Here is a 17314-nt window from a genome sequence, read left to right as displayed (position 1 = left end):
AATAACCCATTATGCTACAGTGAACCACCCCATCTCTTAGGGCAGGAGTTTCACCATTCTTTCATGGGCTTCAAAAGCAGCAGTCTCTGTGTGTGCTTTTGCTTGCGTAGCAGTGCATTATTAGCAACCACCACCTAGTGTACTACTGTGAATCACCAAAAAGGCTTAATCTATTGGAAACATTCTTATAATTAATACATTTGTAGTTTCCAAATTGCTACAAAAACACAGAATTAGGTTTCATATAGAGTGGAACCTTTACAATAGGAATCTACAGATGTTAAGAAAACTGTGCTGTGATAAACATGCATCCAAGATAACTCTATGGAAAACCAATGCAAGAATCATTTATTGTGTCCTCACTCAAATCAGGTGGGAAGGGAGAACCCTTGCATCTGTACAAATTACTGCAAGGTATGAATAGTAACAGAGAGCTTTCGAGGTGACATCAATTTATACCCCAAAGCTGCTCTACTAAAAACCCTGTTAAACCACAGTATTGTAAAGCCAACCAAGAAGTTAGTCTTTAATTAAATCATTAAACAAATAAGCAATGCTGTAAAATAGCATTTTTGAAAATTATTTTTCTCTGTGTTTTTCTTTATTTGTTTTTGATTTTTTTTGTCTCAACTATGCTCAGCATAACTCCTTTTCAACTCTACCTCTTCGGTCTTGTTTCATGCACAAGAATGATTTGAAAATTGGAGTCTGGGAAGTCATCCATACACAATGAAAATTCATATTCTCAAAGATTAAAATATTTTCTTATACAAAGATATAGAAAAAAAACACCACTGTTTTTATAGCTAGGGAAGAAAAGCTCAAGATTTATCAAAGGACAACAACTCCCTTTTAAATAAAATGTTGCATTTACCTGTTGGTGATGTTGGTCAGGTGTCCTCTCCAGTTCTCTCCCGGTATACTAATGTACATAGGGAAAGATAGATGACAGTATTAGATTCTTATTTAACAATACCTAAATTACAGATAAAGAACAATTCTATTTTGGTCAATGTTTAGAAATAAAATAGACCAATCAGCCCTGCAAAGAAATTGTACAAAGATTCATGTGTAATTTAGCAATGTCCAAAAGTATTATGTAATGAATCAGCGTTTAACAACATGCAGAGAACTAGCACTGATCTCTCCAGTTTACTTTGTAACCAAATATTAAGAACTGTATAAAGAACCAGATTGCACGGTCAATTTCAAGCTGCTGCCTGACACATTCATAAAGCATTTCCGAAAGCAGATGGGAAAGCAGGACTCAAGAATTCTGTGCATGTCATCCTGAGAGATTCAGAAAGCTACTCCACGAGTAATGGTGCTTATCCCAAAATCCTGTACTGAGACTTTTTCACTACATCATCAGCGCTACTAGTGGTGCCACCACACTCACGTAAAGTCCTTTTTGCCCACAAGACCCAAACCAGAATAATACACGTGACAACACGAAATGGCAGACTTCTCTCCCTTTGCCACTGCATTTATTATCTGCACAATTACACATGCCATGGGCTTTGGGATAGTCATCCATTTCTCCCCTCCTTTACTATTGCACACAATGATACACAGAGGTTCTTTAATGTTTTGTTGTTGTTGTTGTTGTTTTTACAAAGACAATAGGCAGCCAAAAATAGCATGATTCTTTGTTGTATACTCAGATCTCTGTATTGGATCTGGCTTTATTCACTAGCAAAAGCCAGGGCTAACCTGTTCTTCAGAAAAACAAACAAACATTATTTAAAAGAACACCTATTCAGTTACACTCACAGACCTCACTTCTGTGCTTACTGTACCATCAGTTTCCTCTGTCAGCAAAAGTTGCTTCCCAATCTGCATTGTTTTTGCGATGCTAATGGTGCTAGAAGTTGGCAGATTCTATTTCTGTTTGGGAACTCTGTGTCAAGTGCTTATTTATTTTCAGCCATCAGCACAAACAGTATGTTAAGGGATCTTATTAGATTTGATGTGTGGAATAATCAGAATCCCACCTTCATGAACTGGAGCTTGTTATTGGAACATTATTTACCTTTCAAACCACAGCTTTATACTCCGCATAAGTGTTTTGTGAGGATATATTTGGTTCTCTCTGAAATATAAGAGGATACCAAACAGCTCTTTTTGTAATTCAGGATCTTTCATACCCCTGCTGTAGTCAAAAAAGGTCTGCAGGATATCCAGCGTTGGCACCAAGTCTTTAGTCAACATTTCATGGTAAAGTTCGCATGCGAGGGTCATTTCTTGGTGACGGCAGGCTGCTTTGATACAGGACTCATAGTTTGCTCGTGAAGGAATCATAGCCTTTTTTATGTCTTCCAAGAGAGTCAATGCCTTTCTCCATTGATCTGAATTACTCAGCCCCCTGACAATAAGATTGTAAGCCCCACTTTCTAAAGTCTTAAATCTCATTTTCAATATATCATACACGTCACAAATTTCTGAAGTCTTCCCTTGCTGGACACACAATGCCAGATATTTGACCAACAAGTTGTATCCAATGTCACCATTACTTTTTGCCATGTGAGTCAGCAAGGACTTTGCCACGTCGATGGAGCTGTTGTACCTGATCATACTGTTAAACATCACTTCTTCGAATATTTCAGGTGCCTGAAAGCTTTCCCTCAGTCTATTCCATTCCTCAGTCTGTAAAGGTTTTTCTGGAGGCTGTACATTAGCAAACTTATGCCTTAATGCAATGGGACTTATTCGTTTCTTGGGGGCTCCTGCAGAGGAAGAGAGGCGGAGTTTCTCTTCAGGTGTTTCTTTAGTCTCCTCATCCCATCCTTTTTCTTCTTCATAAACAACTTCAGACCTTTTCTTGGCAGGAAAGGCATCAGCTCCTTTGGGATCTGCCGGTAAAGCCGTGCTGGAGGAGGTCACAGAACTGACACCGCTAACTTTTTCCCAACTGGGGATGCCGAAAGAGGCAGCAAACAGCTGTTGACATCTCGAAACGGGCCAGAACACACGGCACTTCCACAGCAACCCCTGGTGACTGGCTTGAGAGAAGAGCGCCATCACGGGCGGTATCTCGCCATCAGCTCACGGCGCGGAGAGAAGCCGAGGGCAGGCAGCCTGCAGGGGAAAGGTTCATCAGCTCCTCCTGCCTTCACCCAGGGCAGCCCGGGAGTCCCCCAGGAGCCAGCACAGCCCCCTCGCTGCCATAAACCGCCCCCCCCCCCCGGCTGAACTACAACTCCCAGCGTGCCACGCGGCACGGCGGCGGCGCGCTGCCTGCTGGGAAATGTAGTCTTCCCCCACTTTTCCCCGCGTTACCGCGCCGGAGCGTTAAGGAGCGCGGCTGCTGCGCGCGTTCCGCTCTCACCCTGCGGGGCTCGCTCACCTCGCTCGGTGCGCGGCGGCCGCGGGCGCCTCGGTGCCGCGGGAGGCTCGCTGCGGGCCCGCTGCCCGCCCGCAGCGTGGAGCGGAGGCGGCCGCGCGGCGGACAGGGCACCCACTGCCCCTCTCACCCGGAAGTATAACTGGGCGCGCCTGCCGGGCTCACAGCCAATCACATCCCGCGGAGGGTACCACGTGTGATCCGTGGCGCTTTATAACCGCGCACGCCGGCAGTGTCCCGTTCCGCCATGTCAGGTGAGGGCGCGGCGCCCGGAGCGCCCGGCGCGTCGGGTAGGCGCAGGGCGCATGCGCGGCGTGTGAAGAGCCATGGACTGGGCGCGGAGCCTGAGGGGCCGCCTGGCCGCCCGCCGCCTCCGTGAGTGGGGGGGCGCGGGGTGGGGGGGGGGGGGGGGGGCTCGTCTTCATCCTCATCCTCATCCTCCTGGCCCTGGCTCCCCGCTGAGGCTGGCCGGAGCTGCGCAGCCCAGCGCGGGCCCTGCTGTCTGTGTCGCGCAGCCGCCAGGAGCGAGCAGGAGCTGAAGGAGGAGGAGATGGAGCTGTTCACGCAGTACTACGGGCAGTGGAAGGGCGGGGGGGCCGGCGGCAACCCCTCCTACAGCAACATCCCCCGCTTCTACTACAGGGTGAGTGGGGCGCGCAGCTGAACGAGAAGTTACGTGGAGTTGTAAGGTACTTGTGCTTATTCAGAGAGGTGTTTCAACCACAGAAGCTGAAATATCTTGAGATCTGAAAGGTGTGGATTTTCTGTCTCTGTATGCTTAAGAACTTCAGCAGTTTCAAATAACTACCAAGCATCTTGTGAAAGGCCATGGAATAGTTTGGTGCTCAGGCAGTAGGCTTGGGGGTTTCCAAAAGGTAACAAGTCCTGCTTCTCTTTCAGAGGTATGTCCCTTTTAACTAAGTTTTGGCACACAGGTGTTATAAACAAGCATCTTCCTGTTTCTGTTCAGACACCGTAGGCTGCTACTTTGTGAAAAGGATGGGTCCTTAGTCCTGCAGACTGCAGATGAGGCTCTTGCTTGCATCTGCCAGAAATGCTTGGTCAGGCAACTTAACTGTGGCATACATCAGATAGCTTTGTAGGACTATGAGAACAGAAGTTTGACACCTTCACAGTGCTGACATTTATCAGCTTGACTGTTCTCTGCTGTCTCACCTTCCATTGTCCCATATTCCATAGGATCGTTGGTTACTGCCAATAAAGTTCTCAAGTACTTAAGTTTCAGTTGCTGACTATACATGCAAACATCCAAGTTCTGATAGTAATGGTACAGTTTTGTGTGCAGATGTTGGTAGAATTTTCATACAAAGCATTCTCCCATCTGTTTTGCTGACCAAAACACACCTCATAGACATGTATGCATGTGAGAGTCAGGCCTACCATGAAACAGAAAGTGCTGCTCTCTCCTGGCTAAAAACACACTAGTAAATGTCTCGTGTAGCCTATCTTGCACCAGTGGGAAAATGCTTCTCAGGTGAGTTACCAGGTATGTGGTAGGTCTCCCTGTCTCTTTCATGTCAACGTCCCGCTTTAAATAAGTATTTCAGTAATGAAATAATTTGAGACAGTATGCAAATGTAAAGTACACCTGTAGAAGAAGCAGGTACCACACAGCATTCTGGTTGATAGTATGGTATTTTCTGTTGAGTAAACAGCTTCCTCTGAGGGTGTGAGTCAGGGTTACCTGAGAGTACTCACTAGCTGTGTAGTTTTTGAGTGGTATCACTGTACAGAAAATTGAAACATCACAATGCTTCTAGCTGCCAGCTGAAGATGAAGTCTTGCTTCAGAAATTAAGAGAAGAATCTAGAGCTGTCTTCCTGCAAAGAAAAAGCAGAGAGCTGTTGGATAATGAAGAGCTGCAGGTAAGAACATATTTTCTGTACGTCTTGTAATGACTTCTGACAAACTTCCTTCCTCTGCACAGTTTGAGCATCAGTCCACAGAATCTTGTGTGGCTGGTAAGGTGGTTTGTATTTGGGCACATTGGCTTATTGTGAAGTCCTAGATAAAACTAAAGTGCTGAAAAGTCTTTGGCTGGTAAGACTTCCTCATGCTGTACATGAGGATTAAATCAATGGCTTCCAGTTCTCCAGCATATTCTGTCAATTTCCTAGTGGGCCCAGAAGTAATAAGTGTTTACATATCACTGAGAGACTCCAAAGACAGCTGAATGTATCCTAGTTGGGTGTGTGTGTAATGCCAGTTTAGAGCAGTGGAAATACTGCTTGCTTGCTTTCCTGGCTGAAGTGATGTGTACCAATTACCTGAGATAGCCTTGCAGTAAAAATGCATTTTCGCTGCACTTCTTAGATGCTCTGTCTTATGCACATTGATGTATACAGAGTGATGTTTACTTAACCAAATATATAAATGCCTTTCAAGAATCTCTGGTTTCTATTGGACAAACATCAGACATCACCAATGATTGGGGAAGAAGCAATGATCAATTATGAGAACTTCTTGAAAGTCGGTGAAAAGGCTGGACCTAAATGCAAGTAAGGCTTTCTTCTCTTGTATATGCTTACTGTGGCCAAGTTTAAATGGTGCTGTAACTTTTAACTGCTCAAATAAATAGAGACAGTTTAATGGTGAGAGAAATAACATTCATGAGGTTATTGCTGAGCATAATGCTTTACATCCTTGCAAAGGTGTATTGCCTGCATCTCTGCAGTCTCTTTTGATAGAGTTCTTTGCAAAAGAGAATACAGTGTTCTTTTGAAGAAATTCTTATTGTATGTTTATGATGCTAGTGTGGACAATAAACTGCTCATTTCCTACTTGGAGAGGAAATCATGTCTAGAAATACTGCCTAGCATTCTGTAAGATCTTTTGATGAAACCTTTCCTACCAAATTTGTGTATGTCATGAAATGAATATTGCTTTATGTTCCTATGGGAGATTAGTGTCATACACAGCTGTGTTGTGTGTGTAGCTTTGTGACTGTGTGACTGAGTTTTATGCAGAAGCAGATGGCAGTACCAGCAGTTCCTTTTATTATGGTTACATGTATGCTGTAGGAGGTCGGGAGCTACCAAATATATTGCACTAAAGAGAAATTAAATTGGAGAAAAACTCTTTAAATTCTCACATTGAAGAGTATCACATGTATGAGCAGTGAAAGCTGCTGCTTTTTATTGAGTTTACCATTGTTACTTGGGAGGTTCCCAACTAAGTGTGTACCTGCTATGAATGCACTCTACACTTGTTGGCTGTAGCATAGTAATTCAATGTATTTGAAGACACAGAACATGTTCTGTGTTGTTAAAAGTCTTTAAAGTGTATGAGTTTTGGGTATGGAACTGCATCTATCAGTACAGTGTAATTAGATGCACAGATATAGCTTTGTGTTTGTGTTCTACAGGCAGTTCTTCACAGCCAAGATCTTTGCTAAATTGCTCCATAATGATCCTTACGGGAGGATATCCATCATGCAGTTTTTCAATTATGTCATGAGAAAAGGTTAGTTGATGTTTCCTCTTTTTTGGTGAGAAGCTGTTTTATTTTCAATGCTATTTTAAGCTCTATTAATTGCTTGCTGTCTTCCCAAAAACAGTGAAGTCTACCTCTTGATTGCTAATGCTGTTCTCATGGAGGTTTGAGGAGTTGTTACTGGGAGGTGAAAGCTCACTATACCTTTGAAGTCCACCAGCCAGCAAGATCACCAGTCTGTTTATTGTATATATTATCAATCTAATTTCCTTTATTTGGACAGTATTGAGAAGAATAAAACAATGAACTTATGTGGCCAGTGTGATGTAACCTCCGGGATGAGACTGTCTAGCAGACAGCTTTGTCTACCAGCTGTTTTCCCTTCTACAGAGTGTTAGCTGTGTCTTCTGACTGTGCTTGTCCAATATGTAAATGTGTTCTTGTCCATGTCAATATAGCCTTGCTATATCATCAGCTATTTTGGATTATAAGTAGCCTTTTGGTGCTGAAAAAAAATAAATATGAATTTTATATGTATTTAGTCTATATTAGATCTTGTTAACAAGATGAGACTGGGTAGCACAAAGGAAACGTTGCCTCATCCAATGTGCTTTCTTGGGTCTGGTAGAGCCTTCAGGAGGGAAGAATGGCGTTCTCTAGACCAGCTAAGCTTGTTTAACTTAAATTCATGAGGTGCAAAGAATGAGAAATGTGTTAAGCAGGAAATCTAGTAAGCAGAAGTGCAAAGTAAGAAAGAAGGGAGTAGTGCTTCTGTTTACAGCAAATAGCAAACAAAAGCTACAGGACAGAAAGACTTTCTGTGAAGTCGGGAAATGGTGCACTTTTCAAGAAGGCCTACAGGAAAAGACAGAACAGATCCACGGCTCTCCATTTCAGTTGTTTCACAGAGTTTGCCATAAACACACAAGACTTAATACCTGCCTCCCACCCTGTAAAACAAAACAAAAAAGAAACAAAGCCACCACCAACAAAATACAAACACTTAGACACAGGAAGCTTTCTGCCTTTCAATGTGTCCCATCTCAATATGATTGCGTTGTCAGTCCCTGTCCAACACAAGTCCCATCGCAGTGTTTGCCCCTCCTGGGACAGTTCCACAAAGATCCTTCTTTCTGCTTACTTTCAGCGCTGTAATTCTGCAACAAAATCAGCCCAGTAGCACATCTGTGCAGTAGCTGAGATCATTATGCAGTCTGTTGGACAGCATTTCTTATGAGCTTTAAAGACCAGGCTAGGTCTTGAATTTAAATCTTTTTTCTTTCTTTCTTTTAGGAGCTTCTAGTTAATACTGTAGATTGGAATTAGTTGTTTCTATCCTTACTGCTAAGGATCCTCAGGCATGGCAGTGAAAAGACAGGGTAGGGAGAAGCAACAGATGAGGGAAGTTACCCCACAGCTGCCTTGGAGCAGTGCAGTCCCACAGCCCACATGGTTCTGACAGGGGCTGTGCAGCTAGGCTGCAAAGTTAATGACTGAATTACTTTACTGTTAATTAACAGCAAAGTTAATGACTGAATAATAGTGAAGCATTTCCCAAAGCACTGTCTAACTCCAGAAACAATCCTTCAGGAGAAACAGTGGTTGAGTTTGTTGGCTTTGTTGCAGAAGTCAAGCCTGGTACAAGTGTCTTGAATCACTTCGGGGAGTGTGATGCGCTTACCTGTAAGCTTCAGCCAGCCAACCTCTGGCATCTCTGAGTGGTACTTGGTCCACTTTGCCAAGCACTTAACCCTGAAGAGAAGAATGTTGGTATGAAGTACGGGTCATGCTTTGTAAGAGGAGCTCGTAAACTGCTGCTTCATAAAATGCAAGTTAGATTTAGCAGAGTGTGTGGATAAGTTTTCTGTCTGATCTGTGGTCCATCTCCATTACTGTGCTTTAACAATGGCAGTGCAACTGGAAAATGCTGCTCTTCAAGTTGTGACCTTAAAGGTTTCCTGACTTAACTCCTGCGGCTCTGGGTATTTCTGCAATTAAGCACATTGTCCTGTAATTTATCTGATTGATGCACTGGATCTCAAATAGATGCTTGTGCTATTTTAATTCTACTGTTGGAACTCAGAAGTGAGGTTGGGACGGTTGGGTGTAGCTGCAATGTCTCATGCTGCGTGAGGGGCTGCAGCAATCTAACAAGCAACCTGTATGCCATGTTGTACAGCTGTTTTTAATGCTGTAGGAGTAGTTCAGTGAGAACAAATCCATGTGATTCAACATACCAGATGAAATGTACCTGCTCAGCCATTACTCACAGCTGGTTATTACAGGGCAGTCTTGGCCACAGCATACAACACATCACTAGTGACTCCTAGCGGTTTGGAGACCGAACTAGGCTTTCTCAGCAGGATTGGTACCTACCTGCTTAAATCTCTGAAAAACAGGAAATATAGACATTAATATCTAACAGTTCTGCATTAATAACTTCAAATTCTGGTGAGGCTTCAAAAAAAAAACTCTCCAGGTTTTTACACTAAATTCTTTTTTCTGTTTTGCAGTGTGGCTTCATCAGACAAGAATTGGTCTCAGTTTATATGACGTGGCAGGACAGGGTTACCTCAGAGAATCAGTAAGTACATTCTTGGTTAATGTAACTCATGTGATAGAGCATCAAAAGAATGTAATAATCTAGATTTGGGGAGGGCACACTTGTTAAGATAAATATCAATCTGTATACTAGAAATCCGGTGGTGAGATCTAATTTTTAACCTTCTGCTTTATTTGCAGACCATTTCAGTCATTGCACCACATGTACATGTTACGCATCTGACCTAGGATTTCTTGTGCACTGATACTAGCTCTTCTGCCTGCATTTATGTTCTTTCCTGCGTTGTTTCTGGGTTGTATTTTTAATTAAGTGTATGTGACAGTTAGGGTGGAGTGTAGCAAACGAATATGCTTTAAACAATAGTAGTGTTTAAAGCTTCTGTGTGTGTGCTCTTTTCTTTCTTAATTCTGCAGGATTTAGAAAACTACATTTTGGAACTCATCCCTACTTTGCCACAGTTGGATGGCTTAGAAAAATCTTTTTATTCTTTTTATGTCTGCACAGCAGTTAGAAAGTTCTTCTTCTTTCTGGATCCTCTCAGAACAGGTAGGTCTGTGTTTTTCAAACTCAAAATATATGGGAATATTTTCACTTTTAAAATGTTTCTACCAAAGCTACTTGTGCCTTCAAAATAACATAATTGTACTTGCAGGGTTCCATTCAGCAGTATTGTATTTGGATATTCATCTCCCCTGAAGACCATGAGTCTTCCTGTGGGTTGGGTTGTCTGCTTGCACTGCTAATGAGTTGTAGTGAGGTATCCATCAGCTGAAGTAGTACAGAGATACCGAAATTAACAGATAAGACAATTGTTTCATCATAATGCATCATTAGCAGTAGCTAATTTTAAAAGTATTTAAAATGTGTAGAAAACACAGTAACTAACAGGTAACTATGAACTGTGGGGCAGAACATCCACGAGGCTGAGGAAATGCTCAAGAATGCTTATTGTGATGCACTTCTCTTGTGTTTAAACTTGAGCGCACCATATAAGCTCACTAGAAGAGGTTTGCAATTACAGCTGTTAATTCTCTTGTTACAGCTGTAGCTTACTCAGAGAAGAGTTTGATTTTTCCCTCCCCCCCCCCCATCACTGAATTAAGTCACAAACCATGCGTTATCAAAATTTTGTTGTGCCACTTGGAGATGTCAACATGGTGTGGGCAGTACCCTCTAGCAGAGGTAATAACAAGCATGTAGAGAGGGTGTATGTGAAACTACAATGTTGTCGTTCTGCACAGCTATTTGTGCAGCGTCTGCCCACAGGTAAAAGCTTCATTGGCAGAAGTTTTTGTAAGGTCTGAAGATGTAAAAATAATCACATCACTTCAGAGTCAGTGTTTTTCTAATAAACATTCTAAGCATATGCTTTCTTTGTATTTTTTTGTTACACTTTGGGTTGAATATTTATATTTTTAGTTTTCTAGCTTTCGGAGTTGCAGCCTAAATCCTACCAATATCAGACTAGTTTTGTTCCATCATTTGAAAAGCTACTTTTATCATTTAAATGACTGCATTATCTGTGATGTAAGAATTTATATTTTTTTTTTGGTACTTCAAAAAAAAAAAAAAAAGACCTTTTTTTTGTGCTGAGAACCAGGTAAATGAGAACAGCCAAATGTATGTGTTGGCTAGGTGACTGTTAAAATGCATTTTCCTTTTCTTGCTGCAGGGAAGATAAAGATACAGGATATTTTAGCTTGCAGCTTCCTGGATGACTTACTGGAGGTAAAGATCTATTAACATATACTACTGTATTTTAGTTTACTATTTCTGAATTCTAACTTTATATTTCACTTAGTTAAGGGATGAAGAACTCTCTAAAGAAAGTCAGGAAACAAATTGGTTTTCTGCTCCTTCTGCATTAAGAGTTTATGGTAGGTTCCTTTTATATGTGAACACTTTTTTTTTCCCATCTACCTTGTATGACTTAGTCAAATTTCTATTGTTATTTTTCCTGTTATTTTTTTTCTCTTTAAATCCTCCCAATAACTTGTCTTTTCAACTCCTTTAGCCATCCTTTCGTTGTATCCTCCTGACTTTACAGTATCTGTTCTCTAACGTTGCTCTTTACCTTGGTTTTATCCTCTGTCATTTTCTGCTCCCTCTGTCATAAGGTACAAGGTCCCTATGTAACCTTTTTTTGACAGTTCTGTTCGTGCTTTTGTATCAACTTTAGATCTTTTTTATTTACAGCAGATCTGTTTCAAACATGTTCTTGTCAGTCTTTGACACCTTTGTATAAACAGCCTTTACTTTTAAGCTGTTAATTTATAGTGGAACTGTTAGTGCCTCCTTATGGGAGCTCTGTTGGCCCAGTCTGTGCCCCCTCCATGTTGTGCTCACTTGTGTTGCTCTGTGAATATTATTGTGGATCTTACAGATTCTCACTTAACTGCATTAATTTTATAATGAAAATTAGATTAGTGTTAATCTACATTTCCTTTCTCCATTGAAACAGTTCGTTGGTGATATAGGGATACTATATTTTGTCCTGTCTCCTCCCTAGGGCAGTACTTAAACCTCGATAAAGATCACAATGGCATGCTCAGCAAAGAAGAACTGTCCCGATACGGAACAGGGACTCTAACCAATATATTTTTGGATCGTGTTTTTCAGGAATGCTTAACTTATGATGGAGAAATGGTAATTGCATACTTATACTCTGTTCACAAGATAAAAGCTTTTTCTTATCAACAAGGAAAATGTCTCATAAACAGTACCTTTGGGGAAAAAAAAAGCTTGGGCTGATGTAATCTTTCTTTCTCACAGTTCAGAGAAATGACAGTGCAGCGGATTGTTAGAAAATTAATTTTCTAACATCAAGATGATTGCAGTGTGGTTGGAAGACAAGTTGCTTGCTTTGAGAAGTAGTGGTGTGAGGGAATCCAGATAATGTAGTATAGAGCTTCTCTACCACTTGTAGATTAAATAATACAAAGTGCATGTTGAAAAAATGTATAGATTTAGCCATGCTTTTTAATTGTTTATTTAGAGAGACATTTCATACTATTGCAAGTTGCCTTCATGATGAAACGTGCAGGTTAGCTAATAGCATTGGTTCTTGTTGTTGTTGTAGACTTCACGTAGCTGTGAAACGTGAAATCTAACTAAATTACAGTTAAAACCTGAGCCCTATGTTTATTTGGAAAGCTTGAGTTAATGCACCGCTACTTATAATGTCTGCATTCAGATGACTTAGAATCCATAGAATCACAGCATCACAGAGGTTAGGGGAGAGAGAACCTCTTAGTTGCCTCTGGTTTGTTGGACTTGTTCCTGTGCAAAGCTGCTTTCCTCTAGTTAGCCCACAGCCTGTACTGGGGCATGGGATTTTCCCTCCCTAGATGCAGGATTTTGCATTCCCTCTTAAATCAGTGAGATTCTCATTTCTCCAGTCTGAGGTCCTTCTGCTTGGAAGCAGAACCTGCTGGTGTTTATGGTAGACATGGTGATTACATTCACAGGACTGTAGGATTTTGACCCTTGGTTGTCACAACTGTATGTTAATCAGGAAAGCAAGAAATCAGTACTAGTGGACAAAGTAAGACTAGTGAAGAAATGCACAAATCTTTGCTTTCTAATGCTTTAACCACATGGTTTGCCAGACTACTACTCTGGTCTAAGAATTGTGTACTTTAATTGGTCATGTAGTTTACTCTTGGATAACAGTGGAATTACTACTACTGGATATCTCTAATTTATGCTTATGACAACTTATTACAGCTTTTTTAACTGATTAGGTATACTCAGCAGCCTAAAGGTGTAATGAATGTTGTTTAAAAGTGTATATGAAGCCTGTTTAATTTGGATTTATGCTTGGAATTCTATTTTGCATCTAAAATGGCAGGATCTCCTATCCTCAGCAGTCACTAGAAACTAACTTTTCTGTTTGCGTGGCTGGTAGCAGCCATTTTCTATTTCATGTCGTCTTTTTCAGAAAATAGACTGATCCCCTACAACGAAATAGCTGCCAATTATAATGTTCCTGCTTGCAAAATCAATTTAGAAAGAAGATTGTAATAAACGTGATTGTGTCTACTTTTAGGACTATAAAACCTACCTGGACTTTGTACTTGCATTAGAAAACAGAAAGGAGCCTGCAGCTCTGCAATATATTTTCAAACTGCTTGATATAGAGAACAAAGGATACCTGAATGTCTTTTCCCTTAATTATTTCTTTAGGGTAAGTCTCTTTATACAGGTAGGCCATTTTCTGTGTTTATGGTGTTATAGCCTGTGTGCTTCTGCATGCAGATCTGCAGGGAATCACTTTGAATTACCAATACCCACTGGGAGGCTAGTAACTACTTGTAAGAAGATTTAAAACATTAAAAAAAAATCGCAAAACTTGGAAAGAATTCAAAAGGTATTTCATCATTTTATCTGCAGTTGAAATTAACTGTTTTGATTTCATTTAGGACAAATATTTTCTATTGATTTCAAAAAGGGTCCTTAAAATTACCTAATTATTACGTGTTAAAAATCTCTTATGATGGTTCTAGTTGGTTATTGCTCATGCTTTTAGTTTCAGTGTAATCTTCAAATACAGTACAAGAAATGTAAATACTGAAATGCAGTGCTGGTCTGTACATACAGCTGTGGGGTTTTTCATCCACGGTGCCCCATACAAAAAGCTTCTCATATATTTAATACTTTGTATTTGTATCTTTTTTTCCCCCAAATGGGTCTGAAATAATTTCTTTTGAGTTTATTTTAAACTTAACCTAAGACTGTAAAGTATCCCTTTGAATTATGGCTTTGGGGGTGGGGTTCTTTTTCTGGTTTGTGGTGTTCTTTTGCTAATTGATACTTGGGTGTCTTGGGAAGGGGAATGTCAGAGTAAAGTAGTATTTCTGTTCGTAGGTTCTTAGCTCTGGGACTACATTTTTGCTGTGGTTGGTTTTGGCTGAGTTGAGAGCATGATGCTTTTTGTTCATGTTCAAGGCTGCCTTTTGGTGATATTTATTCAGACACAGGGACAAATGCTTCAGTTTTCTGTATGTGGATCTTCATATTATAACTTTAAAAATAAATGTCATACTTTTCCCTGTGCTCAAAGTATGAAGAACAAGGTACATACTTCACTTGACTCATTAAGTGTTCAGGCCTACTCCAAGGCATCTACTACCTCCCTTCTTTATGTTCATACGTAGGCATATTGCAATAAACTTTGGTAGGGACAATAACCATATCATTTTATAAACAAAAAAAACAGGAATTCTTATCTTGAAGGCTTTTCTTAAAAAAGGAAAGGTTGTTTTTCTTTTTAAAAACAAACAAAAAAAAAAACTTTCAGCATTTTGGAATCAGAGTAGTTTAGGGTGGAACAGAACTTTTGGGATCACCTGCTCAGAGCAGGTCTGGCTTCATAGTGAGGGTAAGTTGTTCCTGGCCTCGTTCAGGCAAATTTGGAGTATTTCCAATGATGGAGACTAGCATTTTTGGTCATTTTGTTCCTGTGCTTGACCTTGCTGAGAATATCCTCTCCCCTAACCATTTCCCCTGTCTTGCTCTAATCAGAATGTCTCTTGCTGCAGTTAATGTCCATTCCTCTTGTCCTTGCACTGTCCATCTCCAAGAGGAGCATGGCTGTGTCATCTCTGTAATCACCTGCTAGGTTGCTGAACTAGTATGTAGATTTCTACATTAATTTCTATCTAAAATATCTAGATTTCTACTTTGGCTTTCTGTTCTCCAGGCTAATTAATCATCTTATCAAGCCTCTCTTCCCATCTGTGCTTGCTTTGGCTACCTGAGCATCCTGATGGCCCTCTGGTGGGTTCACACTGGTTTGTGAATGCCTGTCATGGCCTGGAGAGCCCCAGGCTGCATCTGGACCATAGTGATACAGCTGTCCTGGCAGGGCTGTGCTGCTTGTGCTCGTGAAGCAAATGGTTTTGCTCACAGTCATTGTTTGCAGGCAGAGGTTTGGTGATGTAGCTCTAAGTAGTCTTGCATTAACGGAGCTAATAATAGCGAACACCATTTTACTTCAGATCAGAAATGCCTACTTAGAGCATGAAGCAGGAGAATGCCCAGACAAATGCTCAACTAGGCAAATGCACCATCTCCTGCATGTTATTTGATCAATCCCAGTACAGGTTCCATTTTCAAAGCAATTGCAAGTCACTAGTCACACTGCTTTGTCTGTCTGCTGACTGGTCTTTCCCCTTTTCTCTTTCCCTAGTCTGTATTCCTCACTTTGTAGGACAACTGAACCTTCTGGTTTGAATGTATTCCTATCTTGAGTATTGAATAGTGATATTCAAGGGTCTGCACGTCCTGTTTGCAGAATGCTCAAACGCTGGTCATAACGATACTGGGTTCTTGTTATACTGAGAGCTGCGCACCCAGAGATGTGTATCACCGGTTGTCGTAACTCACCACTGTGGAAGAGAATTGGTTGCGAGCTGTGCTGTTAATACTATGTCACAAGGCAATACAGCTTAAGATGGAGAAGCATTTAAAACAGTTTCCTACAATGTCAGTGTAATACTGAACTACTTTTTCTAACTTTTGTATTTTAGGCTATTCAGGAACAAATGAAAATCCACGGACAAGAACCAGTTTCTTTTCAGGATGTGAAGGTTAGTTTTCCTCAGTAGAGAACTACATGAAATATTTGAATAAAGATTTTATAACTTGCATCACATTGTAGTTTCTAGGTTGATGCATATTTACTTGCAGAGTAGCAGAGGTGAATCTGATTTGTTACAGGTTTGAAAATGTCTTTCTGTTCAGCAGTTGCTTAGTAAGAAAAATCTGGTATTCAGCTGTTCTAGTTGTTTCCATATTTAATAGATGCATTGGCTGTTAATATGTACTGCTCTGCCTTAAAGATATTTCGTATATCTATTTCATAATTCAGGATCATCCCTCTGTGGGGGGTGTGGAGTTGACTAAAACCAACTATCAGTAAAATTCTCCTCACTGCTGCCTACTAACATCTAGCAGTTCTAGCACTAAAAGAATGAAAGCTTCTATAAAGCTTAACTCACACAAATGAACTGAGCTTCATATTGCTGCTTTGAGCCCAAAGCCTCCCCAGAAAAGCAAGTTCTTATTTGAGATCTGTGAGCTGAGCACACTGGTCCTATCTGTAGCTGCTATTATGTTTTGCATCTTAAATTATTAGAGACTTGTTTTGTAAACTGGTGAGGATGGCACTAGTTATCCAAAGATCATTCTGTATATAGTATATAATGTCACTGTTATTCTACTCGTTAATGTGTGGGGCCTTTTTTACCCCCAATTTCATCTTTTTTTTTTTTTTTTCTTTCACAGGATGAAATCTTTGATATGGTAAAGCCTAAGGATCCTTACAAAATCTCCCTTCAGGATTTAATCAATAGCAGTCAAGGAGACACTGTTACCAGCATTCTAATTGATCTGAATGGGTTCTGGACATACGAGAATAGAGAGGTCCTTGTGGCAAGTGATAATGACAGCACTGCTGACGTTGATGATACGTGACTTTGAACAGCAGTAGACTGTATCCATTGATATCTCTAACTGAAGCATTCATTAACTGTTGGAAGCTGGAGACATTCATTATTTGAATCAATGCCTCTTCCATTTTACTCCTCCCCACCTTATTCCCCCTCAAGCATATAATATAAAATGTGGTACAGAGGAATTGCAGAACTAATTCCTGAAAACAAACCAGCAAGTCTTGTTTAAGATGTAGCTATGATCTGGTGTGTGTGTGGTGCTTTTTTTAAATAAATATTTGTGGACTTTTTCCTTAAACACAAAGCCTTTTTTATTATTTGAGTGCTCTAATATAGAATGTGAATTTATCCTGAAGGTGAGAATGTGTTTCTTGGGTATGCTCAGCACCGCCCTGTACCCACACAGCCTCACAGGGCTTCCCACAGCATTCCTTGTGGCTGTGTGTAATGACAGCACTATTACATGTCCTTCTGTGAAGGCAAAGGTCTTCAGCAAGACCT

At 40.7% G+C, this 17314-nt stretch overlaps 2 protein-coding genes across 3 annotated transcripts in view; one reads left to right on the top strand and one right to left on the bottom strand.

The window, feature by feature from the left end:
* PRORP (protein only RNase P catalytic subunit) overlaps positions 1-3078 on the bottom strand; it is a 45183-nt gene extending 42105 nt beyond the window's left edge. Inside the window, exons 1-2 of the mRNA XM_032189264.1 lie at positions 2033-3078; positions 875-922 (exon numbers count right to left, since the gene is read on the bottom strand). Of these exons, the coding sequence (XP_032045155.1) occupies positions 875-922; positions 2033-3021 (1037 nt within the window). The 5' untranslated portion in view covers positions 3022-3078. The remainder of the gene's footprint in view (positions 1-874; positions 923-2032) is intronic.
* A 556-nt stretch (positions 3079-3634) lies between these two features.
* Positions 3635-17103, top strand: PPP2R3C (protein phosphatase 2 regulatory subunit B''gamma). 2 transcript variants are annotated; one of them, XM_032189271.1, is made up of 13 exons: positions 3635-3718; positions 3859-3986; positions 5125-5229; positions 5750-5862; positions 6729-6826; positions 9310-9380; positions 9773-9905; positions 11032-11087; positions 11161-11236; positions 11869-12005; positions 13408-13545; positions 15890-15949; positions 16647-17103. In XM_032189271.1, exons 1-13 carry the CDS (start codon positions 3670-3672, stop codon positions 16833-16835), a joined length of 1353 nt encoding a protein of 450 aa, XP_032045162.1. In that variant the 5' UTR covers positions 3635-3669; the 3' UTR covers positions 16836-17103. The 2 variants fall into 2 exon arrangements, with proteins under 2 accessions (XP_032045162.1, XP_032045163.1); XM_032189272.1 differs by lacking the exons at positions 3635-3718; positions 3859-3986 and adding an exon at positions 4015-4032.
* Positions 17104-17314: the final 211 nt, after the last annotated feature.

This window comes from Aythya fuligula, chromosome 5 (assembly GCF_009819795.1).
Source record: "Aythya fuligula isolate bAytFul2 chromosome 5, bAytFul2.pri, whole genome shotgun sequence".
NCBI lineage: Eukaryota > Metazoa > Chordata > Aves > Anseriformes > Anatidae > Aythya > Aythya fuligula.
Note: the sequence above shows the minus strand (reverse complement) of the source record. Positions and strands in the feature narration are given on the sequence as shown.

Coding starts and splice junctions, on each gene's coding strand:
- PPP2R3C (XM_032189271.1), top strand. CDS start 3,670: ATGGACTGGGCGCGGAGCCTGAGGGGCCGCCTGGCCGCCCGCCGCCTC. Junction 5,863..6,728: donor AAGGCTGGACCTAAATGCAA/GTAAGGCTTTCT, acceptor TGTGTTCTACAG/GCAGTTCTTCACAGCCAAGA. Junction 13,546..15,889: donor CCCTTAATTATTTCTTTAGG/GTAAGTCTCTTT, acceptor TTTGTATTTTAG/GCTATTCAGGAACAAATGAA.